Source organism: Dermacentor andersoni, chromosome 4, assembly GCF_023375885.2.
Source record: "Dermacentor andersoni chromosome 4, qqDerAnde1_hic_scaffold, whole genome shotgun sequence".
NCBI lineage: Eukaryota > Metazoa > Arthropoda > Arachnida > Ixodida > Ixodidae > Dermacentor > Dermacentor andersoni.
This window is the reverse complement of record NC_092817.1, coordinates 7588855-7610559: the sequence shown is the minus strand read 5'-3', so window position 1 is coordinate 7610559 and position 21705 is coordinate 7588855. Positions and strand designations below refer to the sequence as shown.

General features: G+C 46.1%; 1 protein-coding gene across 4 annotated transcripts in view; it reads right to left on the bottom strand.

Annotated features, from left to right (window-relative positions):
- The window catches only part of Unc50 (Unc50 RNA binding protein), a 39754-nt gene extending 24088 nt beyond the window's left edge, over window positions 1-15666 (bottom strand). Inside the window, exons 1-3 of one of the 4 annotated variants that reach the window (XM_072287725.1) lie at window positions 15451-15666; window positions 13627-13832; window positions 244-352 (exon numbers count right to left, since the gene is read on the bottom strand). In XM_072287725.1, the coding sequence (XP_072143826.1) occupies window positions 244-352; window positions 13627-13832; window positions 15451-15453 (318 nt within the window). In that variant the 5' untranslated portion in view covers window positions 15454-15666. The other 3 variants (XM_072287726.1, XM_072287727.1, XM_072287728.1) reach the window with 3 other exon arrangements.
- Between the last annotated feature and the right edge of the window lie 6039 nt (window positions 15667-21705).

Here is a 21705-nt window from a genome sequence, read left to right as displayed (position 1 = left end):
ATGTGATGGTGAGAAACTGCCCTCCATGATGGCCAAACTTCTTGCTTGAATAACATGCATGAAAGCATTTGGTTGAGCGGTTACAAAACTGCTTTCTCCCATTCTGAAGCCCACTTTATTGTACAGTCGAATCTCGTTAATTCGAACTGACGCCGTGGTCCCGTCAAAACTGTGTATTCCAATGGGTGAAAACGGCTGGTAATTCAAATGTGCAAGCACTTGTGACAGTTAATTTGAACATACCGTGCTCCAACGATGCTCTAAGCAGCGTGCCGAATCACGCGGCAGCGCCTCCGACCAACATTGCTCTGACCTCGCCATAGAGGAAAGGCTTAGGAGAAACCCCTCAATGCTGCAAACAAAAGAAAGAAGACTGTGGCAGAAATTTCACCTTCTCTCAAAGGGCAAGGTCGATGTTTCTGTGTTGTGCTGTAATGCCCCAGCCACACTAGTGGCAAAACGCACGCCGCGGGAGGGATCGGTCATGGGCCAATCTTTTATGGCTCACCGTGATGGCAAGTGAGCCGCGAGCGGAGGAGCCCAATAACAGTGGCCCCTACAGTGACACATCCTCGGGAAACTGGTATCATGCTGACCCACCCGACCGTTCTATTTGTACTTGCGTTTGGTTCAGCCGGATCACTTGTTTCGCACTATCATCTGCTTGCGTCAGCTCTCACTCGCGCTTGTTTTCGTCTGCTTGGTTGGTCTCATTCGCGCTTGTTTTTTTTCAATGACCCATCTAAACCAAGATGTCCCAATGGAAAGGTTGTTGGAGACAGTGCGCCATATCTGATTCTGTATGGCAAGACAGACCCTGAATACAAGGACGCGAAGGTGACACCCAGTACCTCATTCACTTTGCCTTTTGAAGGTGGCGACGCTGCAACAGAAGGGAGCACACCAACATGATTATGATCAGTGGAAACGACTTCGTCATCTTGAGAAGACATGACTCCATTAAGAATGCAGGACAAAGAAGGTAAGCACAATGCCGATCTGTCGCTAGACGAAGGAAAAAACATGTGAGCACGCAGAGGGAAGCAGCAGCAGAGGCCCAGTCCTGGCCTTGGCAACTCAGCTGCTTCAGTGGCAGTAGGTGGCAGAGGTAATTAGCGCCATCCAGCAAGCTGGCAGGACAGCAAATCCGCTTCCTTGCAACTACGCTCCCTCCTCGCCCTCAGCTGCCTCCGAACTCCCTCATCTCCGACGGTCTGCACGAGTGCCCGCCTCCGCGCCGGCCCGGCGCCAGCTTAGTCTGCTCCTTGAAGTTTTGTTTTCTCACGTTATCAAGGAAGCAAGCATTGACCGGCATGGGCAGTTTTGTGGTCTTCGCTCGATGTGTACTTACACACCACAGTATTTCACGACTCGCACAGTTCGTGCATCGTGTTATGGTGCACGAATACTTAAAAAGCCCTTCTTTTAATTAAAACAAATATTCGGGCCCCTTCAAGTTCAAAATATCAAGATTCGACTCTATTTGCTATCTATATTGTCACGCGCTAAGGCAAGAATAAGCAGCAGTATCAGCAGCCAGACTCGAAAATGTCAGACACAAGGAGGACGGTTCACCAGCTGGCGCAAGATCCTTGACTTCGTCGTCTTCAGTCACCGTTTTTGCTGGGCACGCAACGCTGGCTCAAAACACCAGGTGGCATTATTCCCCCTCCCAATGGAGCATCGACTCGATGCTCAAACACAAAACGTACATGGAAACTAGACAAATTAGGTAAAACAAAAAAAAGGGGGGGGGGGGGACGCGCTAGCACACATACGGAAATGCACACGGAAAAATGTGTTCTGTGGTCGGGAACAAAAAAAAAAAAGAACGCTTCAAAGTTCTTTGGAGGAAGACGCGACGACAGCGAAAAAAAAAACCAGAAGAGAAGGAGGTTGTTTCACTAGTACACTTCACCGTGTAAAATACGGCTTGAGGCGGACCACATGTACAGTCTCTGCGCGTGGTAAACAGCGCTTGGGCGATGGCAGGTCTCCGTCTGGAATCACTTCATAGTTCACGTCGCTTACACGCCTTAGTACTGTGTATGGGCCGAAGTACTTGCTGAGGAGTTTCTCGCTGAGGCCTCGCCGTCTAATGGGTGTCCAAACCCAAACTTGGTCACCAGGCTCATAGGTCACTTGTCGATGGTGGAGATTGTACCTTATTGCATCGGTACACTGCTGCTGTCTTATGTGCACGCGGGCCAGTTGACGCGCTTCCTCGGCGCGCTGAATGTACTCCTCGACGTCAGGAGCTAACTGGTCGAGCTGGTCGGTATCTTCATATGGCATCATGACGTGTAGCATAGTTTGGACATCTCGACCATAAACGAGGCGGAATGGCGGGAAGCGTGTAGTTTCCTGCGTGGCAGTGTTGTACGCAAACGTTACGTACGGCAGGATTTCGTCCCACGTTTTGTGCTGCACATCCACGTACATAGCGAGCATGTCTGCCAGTGTTTTGTTTAGTCTTTCTGTCAAGCCGTTAGTCTGAGGGTGGTATGCAGTGGCCTTTCGATGACTCGTGTAGCTCAGCTTGAAGATGTCATTCAGAAGCTTTGCCGTAAATGCCGTCCCTCGGTCAGTGATGATGAATGACGGTGCGCCATGCCGAAGCACAATGTGATGCATAAAAAACTGGGCAACTTCAGATGCTGTCCCGCGTGGTAGTGCCTTCGTCTCAGCGTAACGCGTCAAGTAGTCAGTTGCGACAATGATCCACTTATTGCCGGAGGAAGACAAGGGAAATGGTCCAAGAAGGTCCATTCCAACTTGATCAAACGGCGTACGTGGAGGGTCGATGGGTTGTAGAAGGCCTGCAGGCTTGAAGGGTGGTGACTTGCGGCGCTGGCATTCACGGCATCCTTTCACGTAGCGTTTGACGCAAGCAGTGAGTCTAGGCCAGTAGTACAGTTGCCGTACCCTGTCCAGAGTCCTTGAGTAGCCCAAGTGACCAGATGTTGGCTCATCGTGGCAGGCTAATAGGATGTCGTCGCGAAGGGCCTGAGGTACTACTAGCAGATGTGGTTTGTCGCCGGAACCTGTGTTTCTTTTGTATAAGATGCCCCCTCGTAGGCAAAATGACGACAACTGTCGCGAAAGTGGGCGAGGAATGGACGCGATGCCGCCTTCTAAGTGATCGATGACGGGTCTTAACTCAGCGTCCGATCGCTGTTTAGCGAGCAGATCCGGCCCGCTGAGTGCTCCCAGGAAGGCGCTGTCGTCTTCCTCATCAGGATTCTGAGATTTAACAGGTGCCCGTGATAACGTGTCAGCATCTTCATGTTTCCTGCCTGACTTGTACACGATGGTGATGTTAAATTCCTGGAGTCGCAGACTCCAACGTGCCAATCGTCCAGAAGGGTCTCGGAGGTTGGTCAACCAGCACAAAGCGTGATGGTCGGTCACAACTTTAAATGGCCGCCCGTAGAGATACGGCCTAAACTTTGTGGTCGCCCAAATAACCGCGAGGCACTCCTTCTCTGTGGTGGAATAATTGGACTCTGCGCGTGACAGAGTGCGGCTCGCGTAGGCGATAACTCGTTCAGTCCCATCTTGTCGTTGCACCAGGATAGCTCCGAGACCAATATTGCTGGCGTCAGTGCGTACTTCTGTGTCGGCATCCTCATCAAAATGACCGAGCACGGTAGGAGAAGACAAGCGACGTTGTAGCTCCGTAAAGGCGGTCTGTTGTGCATCAGTCCAGAGGAATGGCGTGTCGTCACGCGTAAGGCGAAATAGCGGATCTGCAATCTTTGAAAAATTTTCAATGAAGCGTCAATAATATGCACACAAGCCCAAAAATCGTCTCACACTTTTCTTATCGGTTGGAGCGGGAAAAGCTGCTACGGCAGCAGTCTTCTCAGGATCAGGCCGAACACCTGCCGCGCTTACGACGTGACCAAGGAACTTCAGTTCCTCGTAACCGAAATGGCATTTCTCTGGCTTGAGTGTAAGGTCAGCCGATCGAATGGCTTCGAGTACATTCCGAAGGCGTCGAAGGTGCTCGTCAAAAGTTTCCGAAAAGACAACGACATCATCGAGATAGACGAGGCAGCTTTTCCATTTGAGGTCAGCGAGAACGGTATCCATCATTCGCTGGAATGTGGCTGGAGCGGAACAGAGGCCGAAAGGGAGTACTCTAAATTCGTAAAGGCCGTCCGGAGTCACGAAAGCAGTTTTCTCGCGGTCACGCTCATCTACTTCAATTTGCCAGTAGCCACTTTTCAGATCGATAGAGGAGAAATACTTCGCGTGCCTCAGCCTGTCCAGAGAATCGTCGACACGAGGCAACGGGTACACGTCTTTCTTTGTGACGTTGTTTAGCTTCCGGTAGTCTACACAAAATCGAAGCGTGCCATCTTTCTTTTTAACAAGAACGACTGGCGATGACCAGGGACTGCATGAGGGCTGGATTACGCCGTCTTGAAGCATTTCCTTCACCTGCGTTTGAATAGCATGTCGTTCGGTCGGGGAAACACGGTAAGGCTGTTGCCGTATGGGGGGCACGTCGTCATAGGTGATGATACGGTGTTTCGTAATCGATGTTTGACGTACCTTCGACGACCGTGCAAAGCAAGAGTGGAACTCAAGCAACAGCTCGCGCAGGGGTTGTCTGTTCTCTTCAGGAAGCGTTGGACTAATGTCGACGTTGCGTAGAGGTGCTTCAGCTGTGCCGATTGCCTCGGAAACAAAACACTCAGTGACATCGGCGATCGGGTCGGCGTAGGCGATGACAGTACCGGGGAAAAGGTGCCGGTGTTCGTAGCTGAAGTTGGTGACAAGAACCTCACAGTGGCCATCGTGGAGATCGACAAGGCTTCTTGCTACGCAAACACCATGAGAAAGCAGGAGAGAGCGATTGCTTTCTACGACTGCTTCACCGTGTATGAGCTTGTCACATGCCACTTGAACCACGACACTTGCACGCGGTGGTAACGTGACAGCGTCGTCGATAACACGAAGAGGTGCTCGAGGGTGGATGGTATTGGTCGTTGCTGTGGCGCTTTTTGTCGAGAAAGTGACGAGGCGTTGTCGAATGTTGTTGATAGCGCCGTGCTCCCTGAGAAAGTCCATGCCGATGATGAGGTCTCGAGAGCACTGGGGGAGAATGCTCAAACTGGCAACAAACGTAGAGCCGCGAATCTGTATTCGTGCCGTGCACATGCCGAGTGGTGTGACGATGTGCCCGCCAGCTGTACGAACTGGCGTTTGATTCCAAGGCGTGGTCACTTTCTTCAGAAGGGTGGCCAGTTTTTCACTGATTATAGAATAATCCGCTCCAGTGTCCACTAAAGCAGTCAATTCACGACCGTCAAGCAGTACAGGAATGTCCAAGGAAATTCTTTTTCTGTAATCAGCAGGTACTGTCGTCGTCGATGTATCGTCGGTTCGCGTACGCGTCAGTAGGGGTCCTTGAGCACGTCCAGACTGAGCGGCCTCGCCCCCAAAGGTCGCTGTGGTTAGTTTTCCCGTCGTGGGCTGGGCGACCGACCCTGCACCACGCTTGAATACGTACGGCGAGTCGGAGAAAACCGCCGCGGCGAAGGGGAGCGTGACTGGTGTCGAGCTGATGGAGATCCGCGCTGCTGGGCAACGTATTCTTCAATTTCAGGAGGACGCTGGCCGAACCTAGGTCGCGGCGAGTTCGCTGAGAATCCGCGTAGTCCGAGCTCTCGATAGGAGCACTGTCGGTAGACATGCCCAGCTTCGCCACAGTGAAAGCAAAGGGGACGGCGATCAGGTGCCCGCCACACGTCTGATTTCCTCGGGGCCTGTCGGTGGTCCTGGTAATACGAGGCAGCTTGGACGGGCTCTAGCAAGGCCGGGCGCGCGGCGCGAAGCGGGGAGGGAGGTGGGGCAGGTTGCCTCAAGGCTTGCGAATATGACATATGTGGGCTGTCATTTCTTAGCGGTCGAGCTTCTGTATTGAAGGGTGGTTCATTTAGCGCATGCTGGACTTCGTCACGGAGAACGCTGGACAAGGAGCTGAGCGTCGGCTGTGAAGGTACCGACAGTTTCTGGAGTTCTTCGCGGATCACGGAACGAATGAGCTCTCGAAAGAAATCGATGTGACCCCCGAGAGCTCCGAAGAAGTCCGTAGGTGAGGCAGTGTTCACTTGACGTTCGTATGATGGTGTCCGCTGGCGAAGAGTCTGCTCCATGGTGATGGCCTCGGAAAGAAATTCTGACACAGTCTTGGGAGGACTGCGCACGAGACCGCCGAACAGCTGCTCTTTTACTCCGCGCATCAGGTACCGCACCTTCTTTTCTTCTGACATGCTGGGGTCGGCTCGTCGAAAGAGACGCGTCATGTCCTCGACGTACATTGCGACACCCTCGTTCGGCATTTGTATGCGGGACTGGAGATCACGCTCAGCTCGCTCTCGGCGATCAGGGCTGGCATACGTCTCAAGAATCCGCCGTTTGAATTCTGCCCATGAAGTTAAGGCATCTGCACGGTTCTCGTACCAAACACGTGCGCCATCGTTAAGGCTGAAATAGACATTTTTCAGCTTGTCTGCGTCATCCCACTTGTTGAACGCGGCGACACGTTCATAGTGCACCAGCCAATCTTCAACGTCCTCATGTATGGCGCCGTGGAAGGGATTCGGCGTTCGCGGATTGAATAGCGTACAATGAATCGGCGTTGTGCCTTCCATACCGGTTGGGGTGGTCGGAGCTGCCATTTTCTCTGGGAGGAGTCCAAACTCAGGGGCTTGTCCACGGATCCTTCTGCTGGCGCGGTGTACAGGCGTAACCACCGGTACGGGGCTGGAGCTCCTGCTGCCCGGAGGGGTTTGGTGCATAGATTAGATTACCCAGCACCTCCACCAGTTTGTCACGCGCTAAGGCAAGAATAAGCAGCAGTATCAGCAGCCAGACTCGAAAATGTCAGACACAAGGAGGACGGTTCACCAGCTGGCGCAAGATCCTTGACTTCGTCGTCTTCAGTCACCGTTTTTGCTGGGCACGCAACGCTGGCTCAAAACACCAGGTGGCAATATGCTATCTCAAGGATTCTCACCTTATCTCATGGGAAAGCTGTGAGCACCGATACTCCAAGCAAAGGAAAGCCTTGTATGACAATATGGCCTAAACAAGTTTATCTAAATAAAGGCAAGGAACTATGTGGAAAAGAGCAACTTGCTACTGGCAATAAGTGTATTCTTCAAAACAGCTCAGCCAAGATATTTGGCCACCCTGTTCAGGCACTTACCATATGCCTTCATAAAGCTTAAGATATCTGAGTTGCTGATAAACACCCAAGATGCTGCTGCAACAGCTTTACAAAAAAGGAAGTGGTATACATCCAATGGGGCTAGAGAGGTTCAATAACTACAAGATGGTTCATGAACAGTCCTACAAGGCACAAGATGTGGCTGTGTCTGTGGAACCTGAAATGCCTTTTGTGCTGCTCAGACATGATGCAGCAACTGATCACATGGCTGAACATGGTTCATTGGCTCTCTTTGCCCGCCAGTTTTGCAGTTCACCAATTTATGGTGAAACAGACTACACAGAATTCCAACATGCTGTTCTCAATTTACATCCATGCTGCAAAGTTTAAATGCATCAGACTGCTGTTTAATGACAATGGGACTATTTGATAGACTGAGTCTATGTTGTGTGTTCCCCTGGGTATCTGCCACTTCTTTTCTCCTTGCTTCATTTTTAAAATCACTGCACCTCATTCAGCAGTGGGATAGAGGCAACTGAAGCTACCCTGTTTCATGCATAGCATACATAAGTAGTACAGCCATAGAAAAACCTACTCAGCGTGTTATGCAGTGCACTTGTTTTTCATACGTGTTCTTTTTTACGGAATATAACTACCTAAGTGCCTTTTACAGGCACAATTTATCGAAATCACATATTATTTGTGCACCTTTGCGCTTCCAGTATGCCACATGCTGTGTTTTGATCTCGAATGCAAGTGGTGCACTGCGTCCGTAGGTTGGAAGAATGTGTCATTTGTTTTGTTCAGTGGTAAACGGCCTGAGATCTGCGACGCCTTCTATGAAATAATTATGCGAAATTTTGTGGCACAAAAGAATGAGACTTAATGTTACATCAAATTACATGACGCATGGCTACTGTACACACTCTAGTATGAGAAGCACTTGCATAAGAGCCACACCTACAAATTCGCAGCCTGAAGTTAGGTGAAGCAGAAAAAAAGGAAGTGCACACCCCATTTCGAAATAGCCAGTGTGGTGTCTTCAGACATTGTCGTAAAAAGCTTTAGCCATATCTAGTGCCATGGATAGCACAAGACATGACTGTATCTATCAGTGTGATGCCGAGCCGAAACTAAGCAGTGTCAACTGTGGTTGAGACTAGACAGAAATCAGGCACGTGGTGTACATGCGTGTACAAATAAATAAACATTATGAAAGCAATTGAAAACATCACTTGCAGCAAATCATCGTTTAAATACAAGACATCATTCATTTTTATGACGATTCCACAAGTCAAGTAGTGCAGGTGAAATGACGGAAGAATACGTCACAGGAAACCATTTTCTTCCTCAATAGTTATTTGCTGAAGCATTAAAAACAAAACAGATGACTCTGACAGCCTTATTCGCATGGTAAAACTGTCTGTTATCATTGATACAGAGTCATGGTTAAAAAATGATGTTGCAAATAACGATGCCTTTCCCGGCTTATCTATCATAGAAGGGATCGAAATAGGCACAGGGCATGCTTATTCTTGTTGCACATAGCACACAGTTCATATGAAGCTGTCTGGTGCCGGCTGAAAGGTATTAAGAAAAAGCTGCCAGTGTGCTCTTTCATTCAACCCCCATCAAGTTCGAGTGATGCTTTTTCAGAGCTTACAAGTGTAATGGAAACAATTGATACCGATTGCATTGTTCTAGGAGTCGATTTTAACCTCCCTCATTTCAACTGGTGCCAGCAGCCACCTTTTTCAGCTACAACCAGCGCCTTAAATGCTCAAATGGCATATTTTATATATTTGCTCAGACTGTCACAGACCGTACTTGAACCCACCCACGAAAATCGTAATCTCGACCTTTTTCCGACTGATAAAATGGATCTTGTGCTCTCAACTAAAATAATTCCGTGAATTAGTGATCATAACGCTGTACACACTGAAATGAACTTTGGGTATGCGAAAATTAATAGCAGTAGTGTACAATAGATTTATACTAATAGAAAAGGCAAAATATCAGCAATATATGCAGCCTTGGATGCCTATTTTGTGACCTCTGAAACCACGCAGAATCTTGTAATGTTAAAGAGCTTTAGACATGTTTAAGAATAAAATATTTCATCTAATAAGTTGTTTTGTCCCATCCTGGATAATTGACATGGAAACATAGTTGGCATAAACCATGGTTTACAAAAGAATTGCACAGGCTGACACAGCAGAAAAACAGACCATATCCAGCGTTCAAAACAAACACGTCGACAGCGAACTTTAATAAACTGGTGAAGTAAACTTGCAATTGAACACGCTAAATCGTTTTTTTTTGTCATTTTTTTCCAGGATGGGACAAAATGGTGTCGTGAAAGCAAGGTGTCAGCGCGCTCAGGCAAACACGAACACATCACGCTCAATGACTGCAGCACTCAACCTGCCGTGGTTGCTTAGAGGCTGTGGTGCTGGGCTGCTAAGCACGAGGTCATGGGATCGAATCCCAACCACGGTGGCCGCATTTCGATGGGGATGAAATGTGAAAACACCCATGTATTTAGATTTAGGTGCACGTTAAAGAACCCCAGGTGGTCCAAATGTCCACTACGCCATGCCTCATAATCAGATCGTGGTTTTGGCACGTAAGGCCCCATAATTTAAATTTAAAATCCAAATCCAAAAGAGCTGTGGAAGATTGTCAAGAAAAATAGAAAAGACACTATGTCTATTCCAGCTTTGGTTATAGATAATGTTACCATTAAAAAGCCAGCAGAAAAAGCCGAATGTTTCAACGCATACTTTAAATCAGTGTTTTCTCTGCCACTAGCCAATACCATACTAGAGAAGCCTACTTTGCACAAAGTACTTGTCGTGTAGGAAATTTTTGTTGATGGCCATGTGGTTGCAGTACTGCTAAAAGATTAGATGAGTCAGCAGCTATTGGTCCTGACGGTTTATTGAATGTATTCCTGAAATCTTGTGCAATGTCAGTATTACCGTATCTAAAGATTATTTTCGAGAAATCATTAAACGTTGGGTCTCTTCCTTTTGATAAGAACCTACTGTCATGCCTATTCATAAATTAGGTCTGCAGAACATATCTGACTATCATGCGCTATCTCTAACAAATGTTTGTTGTAACATCCTAGAGCATGTTTTATACTCATCTACTATGCAGCATATTGATCAACATTTTCTGCTCAGCTCAAGTCAACATGGCTTTTGGAAAAAATGTTCCTGTGTTACACAACCAACAGAGCTTGCTTGTGATTTGGCTTTTGCATTAGACAATCATACACCTGTGTATAGTATCTTTCTCGATTTTAAGAAAGCTTTTGATGTAGTACCTCATGCTTTGCTGTTAGAAGAATTGCCTAGTTACAATGTTGATCCTTTGGTTGTGTCTTAAATATCCACATACATGCATTAGAGACAGCAGTATGGTGTTGTTGATGGGGCATAATTAGATACTGATGTTTCATCAAGAGTATTATAAAACCCAGACCACACATACGCTTGCAGACGTATGCAGGCTCGTGTCTACGCACCTTGCGCCTGTCGCGTCTCACGAGGAATGGTGGTTTGCATCCACTAAGACACGCTCCCATGCACGCAACAGCACACGTTCACTGGGCTCACTCATAGAAGCACCTGAAGGCGCCACTTCATACTTTGTTACCGAGTGTTTCAAAATGCTTCAATATCTATAAACGTAACTGTTATATCTTTAGAGTGGCTAGATCAACACAAAAAGGGAAGAAAAAAGCACTTTCTCACAAGATATAAATCTGCCTCACTGACAGTTGAATGTACCATGCTGTAGCTGCGTAGCCAGGCACGCCGCTGCGAGGCAGCCCAAGCGCTCAATAACAGAGAGCCGCATTTCAACGCATGCGAGCCGTGACGCCCTGTCTGTGCATGCGTGGGCTCGTGTCCGCAAGCGTACGTGTGGTGTGGACTTCAGGATCGGTCTTCAGGCCATTATTTCTTTTGTACATCAACGACATCAGTACTTAGGTAACACCATGTATAAGTCATCATGTATATCTGCTCTTAAGGGATAAGAAAAGAGCAGATTGGGTGAGGGAACAAACGCGGGTAAATGACATCTTAGTTGAAATTAAGAAAAAGAAATGGGCATGGGCCGGACATGTAATGAGGAGGGAAGATAACCGATGGTCATTAAGGGTTACGGACTGGATTCCAAGGGAAGGGAAGCGTAGTAGAGGGCAGCAGAAAGTTAGGTGGGCGGATGACATTAAGACGTTTGCAGGGACAACATGGCCACAATTAGTACATGACCGGGGTAGTTGGAGAAGTATGGGAGAGGCCTTTGCCCTGCAGTGGGCGTAACTAGGCTGATGATGATCTCATACAGACAAATATACAATGATGATGACTGCCATAGTCGCAAAATGACCTGGACGCCATATACTCATTGTGTATACAATGGGGTACGAAACTAATTCTTAAAAGAAAAAAAGAGTATATATGAAGTTTTCCAAGATATTAATACAAACTAATTCATTTTATACAGTGTTTAGTACAGTATTACCAACATCTACTGAGTATAAATAACTAGGAGGCTATTTTACACCTTTATTGTCTAGGACAAAACATGTTTGTTATACTGTCTCAAGGGCCTCCAGATCACTAGAATCTTTGTACAAATCATATGTACTATCGATATTGGATCCAGGGGCCGTCCCTATATAAGAACAAACTTGAAAAATTTCTAAACGTGGCTGCCCGGTATGTCCTGGCTAAGGCAACTACTTGAGAGTGAGCATGTCATATTTAAGGGAAATATTCCACTAGGAGCCACTCGAACATCGAATGGTTAAGCTACACTTAAAATTTTTGAATAGTATTTATGCCTCACAAACAGGCATCCAACAAGCACAATACATTTTTCCTCCTTATTATACTTCTGAATGACTTGATCATCAACACAAAATTCGAGAATGCAAAAGTAGGACGACCACCTATGCCAGCTCATTTTTCCCACGGAATGGAATAAGTTACCTTCAGATGTGGTGATGGCCACTTCTAAAGAATCTATTTACTTCTTTAAATGCCATCACCTATGTTCTCCTGTGACATGATACTAAGCGAGCGAAATCTTTTCAGTTGCTCCACAATTATGCCATTTTCTCTACTTTTATTAAACTTTTTTTTTCTTATCTCGTGATAACACGAGTTTCATTTTTACGCCAGAAGTTGTAACCGTGAAACCCTCTTGGTTTCTTTCTTTAGGCTGCGGTTACACTGTGCTTATGCTGCATTTTTTTTTTTTCACACAAAATGTGCTGAATGAGTAAATCTGTTTGTGTTCCTTTTCTTATTGGTACGCTGTGTAAGCCTATAAGTGCAATCTAAATAGTTATGTAAACTCCTTGTCATGTTTACCTGCTTTAATTTCCTATGAATGTAAACCCCCCCACTGTAATGCCGATAGGCACTGCGAGTATATGAAAAATAAAAATAAATAAATAAAATTCATTCTTTTGGCACAAAAGAATGATGGGGATTATGCACAGCCAAAAAAGTTGGACCAACATGGCACCTGCCCCGGTGTAAAGGCCGCTCCTTATTAAGATTGCAAAAATAGAAGTGTGGCCCTCACACAAATGTATATATGGCATGGACAAGCTATTATCTGGTTGCAAATGCAAGCTGTGAGAAAATCCCACTAGCTTTTGCAGCGTTGCCTACTATATATTAAACAGAGTACAGCTATAGCCTCTCTGCGACTCCGCAAGTGCCACCTTTTCTTGCTACATCAGTTCAGCACACCCACAAGTCACACTATATGTAGAATGTGGGCATCAAACACGCACCCCAGCGAACAGTGCACCTCCTCTTTTTCCATCTGATGCTGCCCCATTTCCTTATTACAACTGCACTGACCCATTTGCAAGCAGTGTCTCAGCGCCCTCTCCCATGTGCCGAATGCCTGGCAAGAATTTTTGTGTGGTTTGCAGGCAAGCACTGCAAAAGGAGGGGGAAGAAAATCAGCAAGGGTGCCCAGCGATGCGGCCCTCGAGGAGCTACGTTGGCTGGATGCGACCCGGTGTCACAGACGAGTTTGAGACCATTGATATAGAAGGGCTGCAACTTGGCAAGTCAGAAAGGATTCATTATTGCTTACATGCAAAAGGAATGAGAACACAAGCAGAGAATGACATAAACACACTGTGTCCTAGTCATTGTTTGCTTTTTGTGCATCAGTTATAATGAGTCATACTAATTGGGAGCCAATGGCAAAAGCAATGACATAGCATGATCATTCAGTAAAGCAGCAATTTTCCCAGATGTGCACATTTGGTGGTTTGTAATGGCAAATCACACAAGATTTGTTGGCTCATATTTTTTCTAGAGCAATTATTTACAGATACTGCAATACCCAAATGGATTTTAGCAGGGTGGTCAACAAACGCTGCTAAGTTCAACGCTCACACTTTTTGCGGGGAAACGAAAAGGTAGAGCATTTGCCACATGGCAAACTGGAAGTCCATGTGTCGCACATGAACCAGGCGCCTCAGAAACTTGGATCCCTTGTCTTTAGCACTGCGCTTCTCGAGGTGGTTGGGCGTTGGCAACGGCAGTGGCGAACTGGAGAAGCGCACGCCAGTTGATGAGCCACCCATTTTATCCCTGTGTTCCTGCAAGGCACCAGTAATGTACAAGGCCAACTTGAAAACTCCATTTTCTTTACATGGCAATTTATTTTTTTAGTTATATGTGCAATTCATCGTGGGACTCTCAGCAGAAAAAAATGTTATCCTATGTTTTTTGCGAAACCAAAGCTCAAAGTGTCCGTTTTGTGTGAAACAAAAGTGCCTAAATTATGTGGTTTCTTTAGTTTGTTACTTCGCAGTAATATTAAGTGAGAACAATACTGCTTTGAGGGCATTTTCAGCACATCTCTAACAAACTATAACTCTCACAAGGGCGGTTGCTACATAGCATGATTTGGCAAAGGGGACCCAAGGATACCCTTCCAACCTTTTGGCCATCAAGTTTGCTTCGTATGACGCTGTATGTCGTTTAAACAATAGCAACAGAGGCACAGTTGATATCCTAAACCAAGTTGGTTTAGTACTTGGTCTGTACACAATGAGCTTGACTCACAAATGATCACCAGTGCTGATCACAGTACTGAGGCTGCAAAACAAGCTAGAAAAAAAAAAAACAAGGTGCCACACTGGCAAAAGAAGACAAGAACAAGACTCAGGAAGAAACAAGCTACAAATACAGGGGATTTTAGCTTTCTTGACTGTCTTTTGTGTGCAACGCATTTCGTTGAAATCTTTTTAGTTGGTTTTCTCAAAACTTTTTTTTTTTTTTTGGGGGGGGGGGGGGCATTTCTTCCATATATGGACAAGTATAACTTGTTTCCTAATAAATTGTATAATGAAACACAAGTAAAATTTGCAACAAGTTTCGATATGGCTCTTTCCTGTAGCATGGCAGTCAAATGGAAGAGCATATGTTTTACTTATTGAATCACTGAACTCCGAGGATTCACTTGATCCGATTAGTTTTGGTTCATTGCACAGTTTAAGGGCTTATCTATATTGCCGTTAAAAATTCTTTGGTTGTGACGAGACAAAATAATGCTACGGGTGCTGGCGTGAGGCCCGCACTTATTCATTTTCTAGTAAAAAGCTTTACACACATTTCAAGCTGCCGTATACCTAAAGAAGCGTGCTCTGTATCGTAATATCATCTGTATTCGTAATATATTCATTCTTTTTTTGTTGCCCTGGAAGTCGGCCTCATACCTTAACGTTTTCAGACATCAACGCACAGAACCAATATGTTACAACGACGACGCGGGCAAACTGGGTTACCGGCCTATTCTCAGGCGGTAGTGGCTTTGTTTAGTGTTTCAACGGCGCACAAATTGGCACGGGACCAAGTAGTTTCCCGTGGAAGATGTCTCTGGGCAGTCCTTGCAGATCTCTTGCAGGAACTAAAATCCCCGCAAGCGAAGTGTGCTTTCGCAGTAAGCCAATGGTCTATATTCTGCACAATCGAAAAGGCGAGCACCCTCCGGCTCCGGGGTCATGTCATGCATACCGCGGAAATGGAGCATAGTAATAAATGTTACAACACACGAAGACGAACCTTTCTACATTCTGAATGCGGAAAGAACTCCTTCGAATATGATCAGCAGACGTTTATATCGGTTTAGTCGAGCAAGACGCAGATGACGTGCCTATCAACAACACGATTCTGTCAAGCGCAATCATCGTCAACATTTACAAGCCAGCATACCATTATAAAACAAGGTTCGCGGAGCACATTTCCACCAGCGGAGGCTAGAAAACACAAAGGCACTAAAAAAACCAAGCGGCTAAACACCGAACTTGCTAAATTATATGCACAACTACGGCCCCTAGCACAAGTAGCACCACCACCAACTCAAAACCACGGAGCAAGGAAAAAGTTAGGAGAGAGCATCAAGCATGGCATCAAGCAACGCAATTGAAGCCAAACCTGTCGGCCCAACACGTGATCGCACGTCAAAGAGCGCGGTGGTTCTCGGCAGCGTAGGTACAGCCGTAAAGTTTCTAAATGGTATACTAATATGAAACTCTATGGGAATGCCGGTATCAGTGCCGGTATATTGTTACTTCGGATCGGCATCGTTCTCGTCATGGTTCTCGTCGATTTGGCTGCACCTTTTGCACATATGTTTTGCACTAGTTCAGAAAAGTGTCGTGCCAGTGCAGCGCTAGTTCTTGAAGTGTGAGTGTAGCGCGACGCTAGCGCTTTCGGTGCAGCGGTCAAATCGAGGACAAAAGTGCAGAAACGTACAGGCCTTCGTCGGCTGCGTCTGGGTGGCTGTGGCTTTTCTTTTGTTGGTGTGTCATTATTCAGAAAGCATGACCAAGCGTGGTTTCCACACCTTTCTGAATCATATATGGCACAACGTTTCAAACGACTGACCGATGTGGTTTCGCGCAAACTTAACGTCGAGGTAGCGGTAAGCTCGTGAAAATTAATACAAACGACTGTGACCTGAGGGAAAATCCAGGCCTTCAGTGCACTTAGCAGCAGTTGAACCCGGAAAGCGCCCTTAAGAGGAAGCTTTAGCTCGAGTGCTCCTATCTAAATACATGTAAAAGGAGAATTCGTTTTTCTCGGCAACCACTGCACCAAATTTGACGAGGTTTGTTGCATTTAAAAGACAAACTTAAAATCTAGTGACTGTTGGTTTCGAATTTTTGAGTTAGGTTGTCAATTTTATTAAAAATTGGCAAAAATCGACAATTTTCAAAAAACGACACTATCAAGTTTACAACTCTTTAACTCAACCACTAAAAATGATAATACAATTCTGTGAATTGCATCTAATAGTACATCTAAAGCGGACAAAATTGATATGGTACACATGAATATGAAAAAAAATTAATCATAGGGAAATACAACTTTTGAAAAACCGTTGTAACCAACCTAACAAATTCACGTAAGACGTAAAATGACATATCGAATTTGTCCGCTTTGAATGATCTAACGGATGCCGTTTCAGAGCCGCGATATCAGTTCTTAATGCCGAGCTATGAATTTGTAAACTTCGTGCTTCAATTTTTTTCAAACGGTCAAATATTTCAAAATCGTTTTAAGAAAATTCAAGCCCTAAATCGAAATTCCGCTTCCAACAGTCACTAGAATTTAACTTTCTCTCTCAAATGCAGCAAATTTCATTAAAATCGGTCCAGGGGTTATCTCAGAAAGACGTTTTTGCGTTTTACATGTATTTGAATAGGCCGCGTCGGAATTGGGCCCGAGCTAAAGCTTCCTCTTAAAGGGCCCCTGAAACGGTTCGGACAAATTTTGTATGCGCGTAGGGTACAGCTTAAGTAGAACATTCACACCACAATTTAAGTGAAGCGTTACGTATTAATGGAGCTACAAGCGATTAGAAGTTACCCTCCTCCCTAGTCATGCTTTTCCTCCTCAACTCGTTCGCCGAGCGATTGGGGCTAAGCTCCGCCTTCACTGGTTTCGCGTCACGATGCGACGTCACATCGTCCATTTCCGGTTGTTTTGGAGCCCGCCCCCGCCCGCCTGAAACCTCTCCGCTAGCCGCTTGGCCGTCGACCCCAAGCGAGAGCTATCGAAGCAGCGTGCGTTGCGAGCATTCTGTCGTAGCGCCGAACGCGTCTGGCATTCCGGGGACGTATTCTGAAACGTTCGCCGCGGCGAAAGTTTCGCACTGGCCACGCCTCCGCCGTTGCGGCGCGCGCTGAATGGCTGCTTTGACAAAACCGGAAATTCATTTGCGCCACCTGAATTTTTGGTTTCGTCAAAGCAGCCATTCAGAGCGCGCCGCAACGGCGGAGGCGTGGCCAGTGCGAAACTTTCGCCGCGGCGAACGTTTCAGAATACGTCCCCCGGTAACCACAGGCAAGCTGGTCATTTCGGCAAATGACTGGAGGCATGAACTCAAGCTGATGAAGGAACTTTAGCGTAGACGTACGTGCGGCCTGATCGGTCTGCGCGGTCCAGCCACTTGTTGGCGCAGCGCTTAAGAGGAAGCTTTAGCTCGGGCCCAACTCCGACGCGGCCTATTCAAATACATGTAAAACGTAAAAACGTTTTTATGAGATAACCCCTGGACCGATTTTGATGAAATTTGTGGCATTTGAAAGAGAAAGTTAAATTCTAGTGACTGTTGGAAGCGGAATTTCGATTTAGGGCTTGAATTTTCTTAAAACAATTTTCAAATATTTCACCGTTTGAAAAAAATAGAAGCACGAAGTTTACAAATTCATAGCTCTGCATCAAGAACTGATATCGCGGTTCTGTAAACGGCATCCATTAGATCATTCAAAGCGGACAAATTCAATATGTCATTTTACATCTTACGTGAATTTGTTACGTTGGTGACAACGGTTTCGCAAAAGTTGTATTTCCCTGTGATTAAATTTTTTTATATTCATGTGTAACATATCAATTTTGTCCGCTTTAGATGTACTACTAGATGCAATTCACAGAATTGTATTATCATTTTTAGTGGTTGAGTTACAGAGTTGTAAACTTGATAGTTTTGTTTTTTGAAAATTTTCGATTTTTGCCAATTTTTAATAAAAAATTGACGACCTAACTTAAAAATTCGAAACGAACAGTCACTAGATTTTAAGTTTGTCTTTTAAATGCAACAAACCTCGTCAAATTTGGTGCAGTGGTTGCCGAGAAAAACGAATTCTGCTTTTACATGTATTTAGATAGGAGCACCCGAGCTAAAGCTTCCTCTTAACCAGCCAAACAAAGCGCTAATATTGCTCTAACCAAGTGTAAAACATTTTAAACATTTATAAAAACAAAGTGTTGATGATTACACTCCTGCGAAAAATACACACCAGCAGCCAAAGAAGAATACACTTCGTTACTGCTACTGTGTATGGTTGAGCTCTGTGCCACCAGGTGGCTGCACCGTGCAGACCATTCGCATTTGCGATTCTGCTCATCCCATGGCTCATCCCGTTACGGCACAGTCAAGCGGCCAGACCCTGTCCCCTTGCGCTTGCATTTGCCCTAATACCGGAATCGCGAAACGCTATTGCGTTAGTAATCTTCCGGTGTAAAGTGACGGCCACAAACGCGCAAACCCTGGCGCCGATCGGATAGCGGCAGTCCGATGCGCAGCAGCCAGCTCGCTCGTATGCTGCCTTGCAGAGGGACACGATGTCGCAGCTTGACATATTGCCAGTCGCTACGTTTGCAGTCCACAAAGCAACAAAGTCGAATCATAGTGCTCGCGAAAAGACTGAGACCGACTCTGACCGCGTAGCTCTCGTCAAAATGGAGTACGTTGTAACACAAGCAGACGACACCAGGCCCCGCACACTCTCAAGTTCAACAAATGGCCACAGAGGGCGAAAAATCAATCGAGGCGCGTTTCAGCGTAAGCGCGCAAGTGGAGCTACTGTAATTTGGTCGACTACTTTAATTTGTGCTTTCTCTGCTAGGGGCGCTGAACATGCTGAATTTTTTAATTTACATAAACCATTGACATGAACAATCGAGGTGTCTAAGGATGCTTTTTTACCTCAGGCAAATAGGCAGTTGATTTTTTAAAAATTTGATTGTTGAAGCTGCTTTTTAGTCATAGCGTCAAGGTTTTTGTGCTCGATTAACCACCGACAGCCGACAGCCTATTGGTATCGATGTGTTTCCTGGCCGTTGGCGTTCGAATACTACGGCGGTAAAACATTTTCGAAAGCATGCTGGTTTCGTCTGCGAGTCATTACATAGACTTGCTGTAAAAAGGTCTACTCTTGGCAAAGAATAGTGCCTCATTTTGTTTAGGCGTTGATTATCATAATGAATGCGGCGGAGGTTGAGGGAGTACGCTTGAAGGTACGTTTTTATGCCGTTGATCTCCATAACACCGCAAGTACGCAAACCGATGTCACAGAACACCCGATGCATCATTGTGTGTTCTCCGTCATCGCTTGTTTGCTGTATGCCTACTAATTCTTCATTTCTTCAAGTGTTGTATCCTCCTTTTGTCCTTGCTCTCTTGTGCTTCACTTACAGTATGTCGTTCCGTCAGCTGTAGTGCGCATTTGCAAAACCAATACGTTTGATAAGACGCAGTGGTTATCATAATTTCACTACACGTGTATTAAGCTGGCACATATGGTTCAGATACAGATACCTGTATGCGAACTTGCACGACGTTGATGCGGAGATTAGGATAATTATGACACCCGTAAGGAAGAGGCAGCTGACGGCCGTATATATAAGCGGTTGCGTCCTTTCCGCCAAACTACCCGGCCTGGTAGTGCTGTAAAGATGCTGCATAAAAGTGACACGCGGTGACAGGGAAATTATTATACTTAGCAGCCGACCGTACGTCTTGTAGCTTAGGTCTTCATTCTTGTGCGTTTGTGCTACCCTTATTAATGAGCCATTTCTTGACTATATTCTTGACTATGTAACCGCGTTTGTGTGGATGCGTAGACGTGTGCTTTTTGTTGTACTTGTAAAATGCAAATAAAATATTTTCAGGCTTACTCAATCTTTGGTGTCGTGTGCGCTTATTCCAGTCGAGGCCATCGTGCCACCTGGAAACCGCATTCTGTCAGTAGCCCTACACGAAATGCAACAGCTGGAGCGCGGCGGCACAATTTAACTCAGGGCAACGGCGGCGTAATAAACGAAAAACCGCTCGGGATGCCCTTAAAAGTCAGTTTAGAGTGTGCCTTAACTCGATATGACTCAGCGCTACATGTATTCTGCTGCGCCTCGATCGTGCTCCCGCCAGTTTGGTTGCTGTGTGGCAAACGTAGCGCCTACATAAATATGTAGGCGCTACGTTTGCTACACAGCAACTAAACTGGCGGGAGCACGATCGAGGCGCAGCAGCCAGAAACCCAGTAAAGCCACAGAACACCTGGTAAAGCGTGTGCAAAACCCCGTTTCCGTTTCCTGTTGTACAGCGCCACCTGTGGTCGCATACTTTAGTTCACAACGCCACCGCTATGCTTATTTCCGTAGCACTGTGGAAGGTACAGTTTCCCTTCTCTAAGTTTGTATAGGTGTTCTGTGACGACACTTGCTGTGTGCCGGAAGTGCTTAATTGTATTGAAAAATCGTTCTTGTGCATTCTCTTTATGTTACTTTCTGTTTATAAAAACAAATGTACTAACATTCCAACTGTTACGAAGATCATTTGTTTACCATAAAGTTGGAAAAATTATTGATCACGCGCCCTGGTCATCCAATCGGATAGCTCGCCCCACTGACGTCATATGGGTGATTTTCGTCATATGGGTTCCGCCGAGCAGCGTGCTCCGATCGACAGTGATGTGCATTTTCAAAACCTTATAATAAATTACACGCTTTACGCGCAGCACTTAGATGTGTCAATTAATGATCAGAAGGACCTACTCTAACGACTCAGTACGTTTGTAGAAAATCGTCAAAATCCTTTAACAAGATGCTGCGTACACATCCTGAAGAAAACTGGCGTCCGTGCTGCGTTATACTAATAGCAGGCGCCGTCGATGCCGTCTACCAACAGCCGCATGGCCACGGAGCCGCATGTGTCGTCTGCTATCAAAAGCCTTGCACTGCGTGCACGAGAAAAGAACTTGCGGAGAGTCTAGTGCCGAGGTGTACATGAACGCGTGCAGCACGACGTCAAATCGAGTGCCGAAGTTCAGGTGGCGCTAGCTGCACTGGCAAATCGAGTGCTAGAGTGCTGCACCCCCTGAACTAGTGCAGAAAGTGCAGCCAAATCGAGGAGACCTGGGGCGCGATCGGAGATATTTTGTTCGATACGCATTCTGTTCAGTTGCTGCAACGTCACAAAGTTGCAGTATGCAAAATTTGTGACAGCGGGGCGGAGAGAGCAGCCAATCAGGAAGCGGTGACCTCCCCGGAAGTTTACTTCCGTCGTTTGTCGTCTGCTTGCAAACGGTATACTACAAAACCAAATGTTTCTCGTCTTCCAAATGAGTTAAATCTTTATCTAAAAAAATGTATTTTTTCTTCTCAAGCCCAAACACGTTTTCA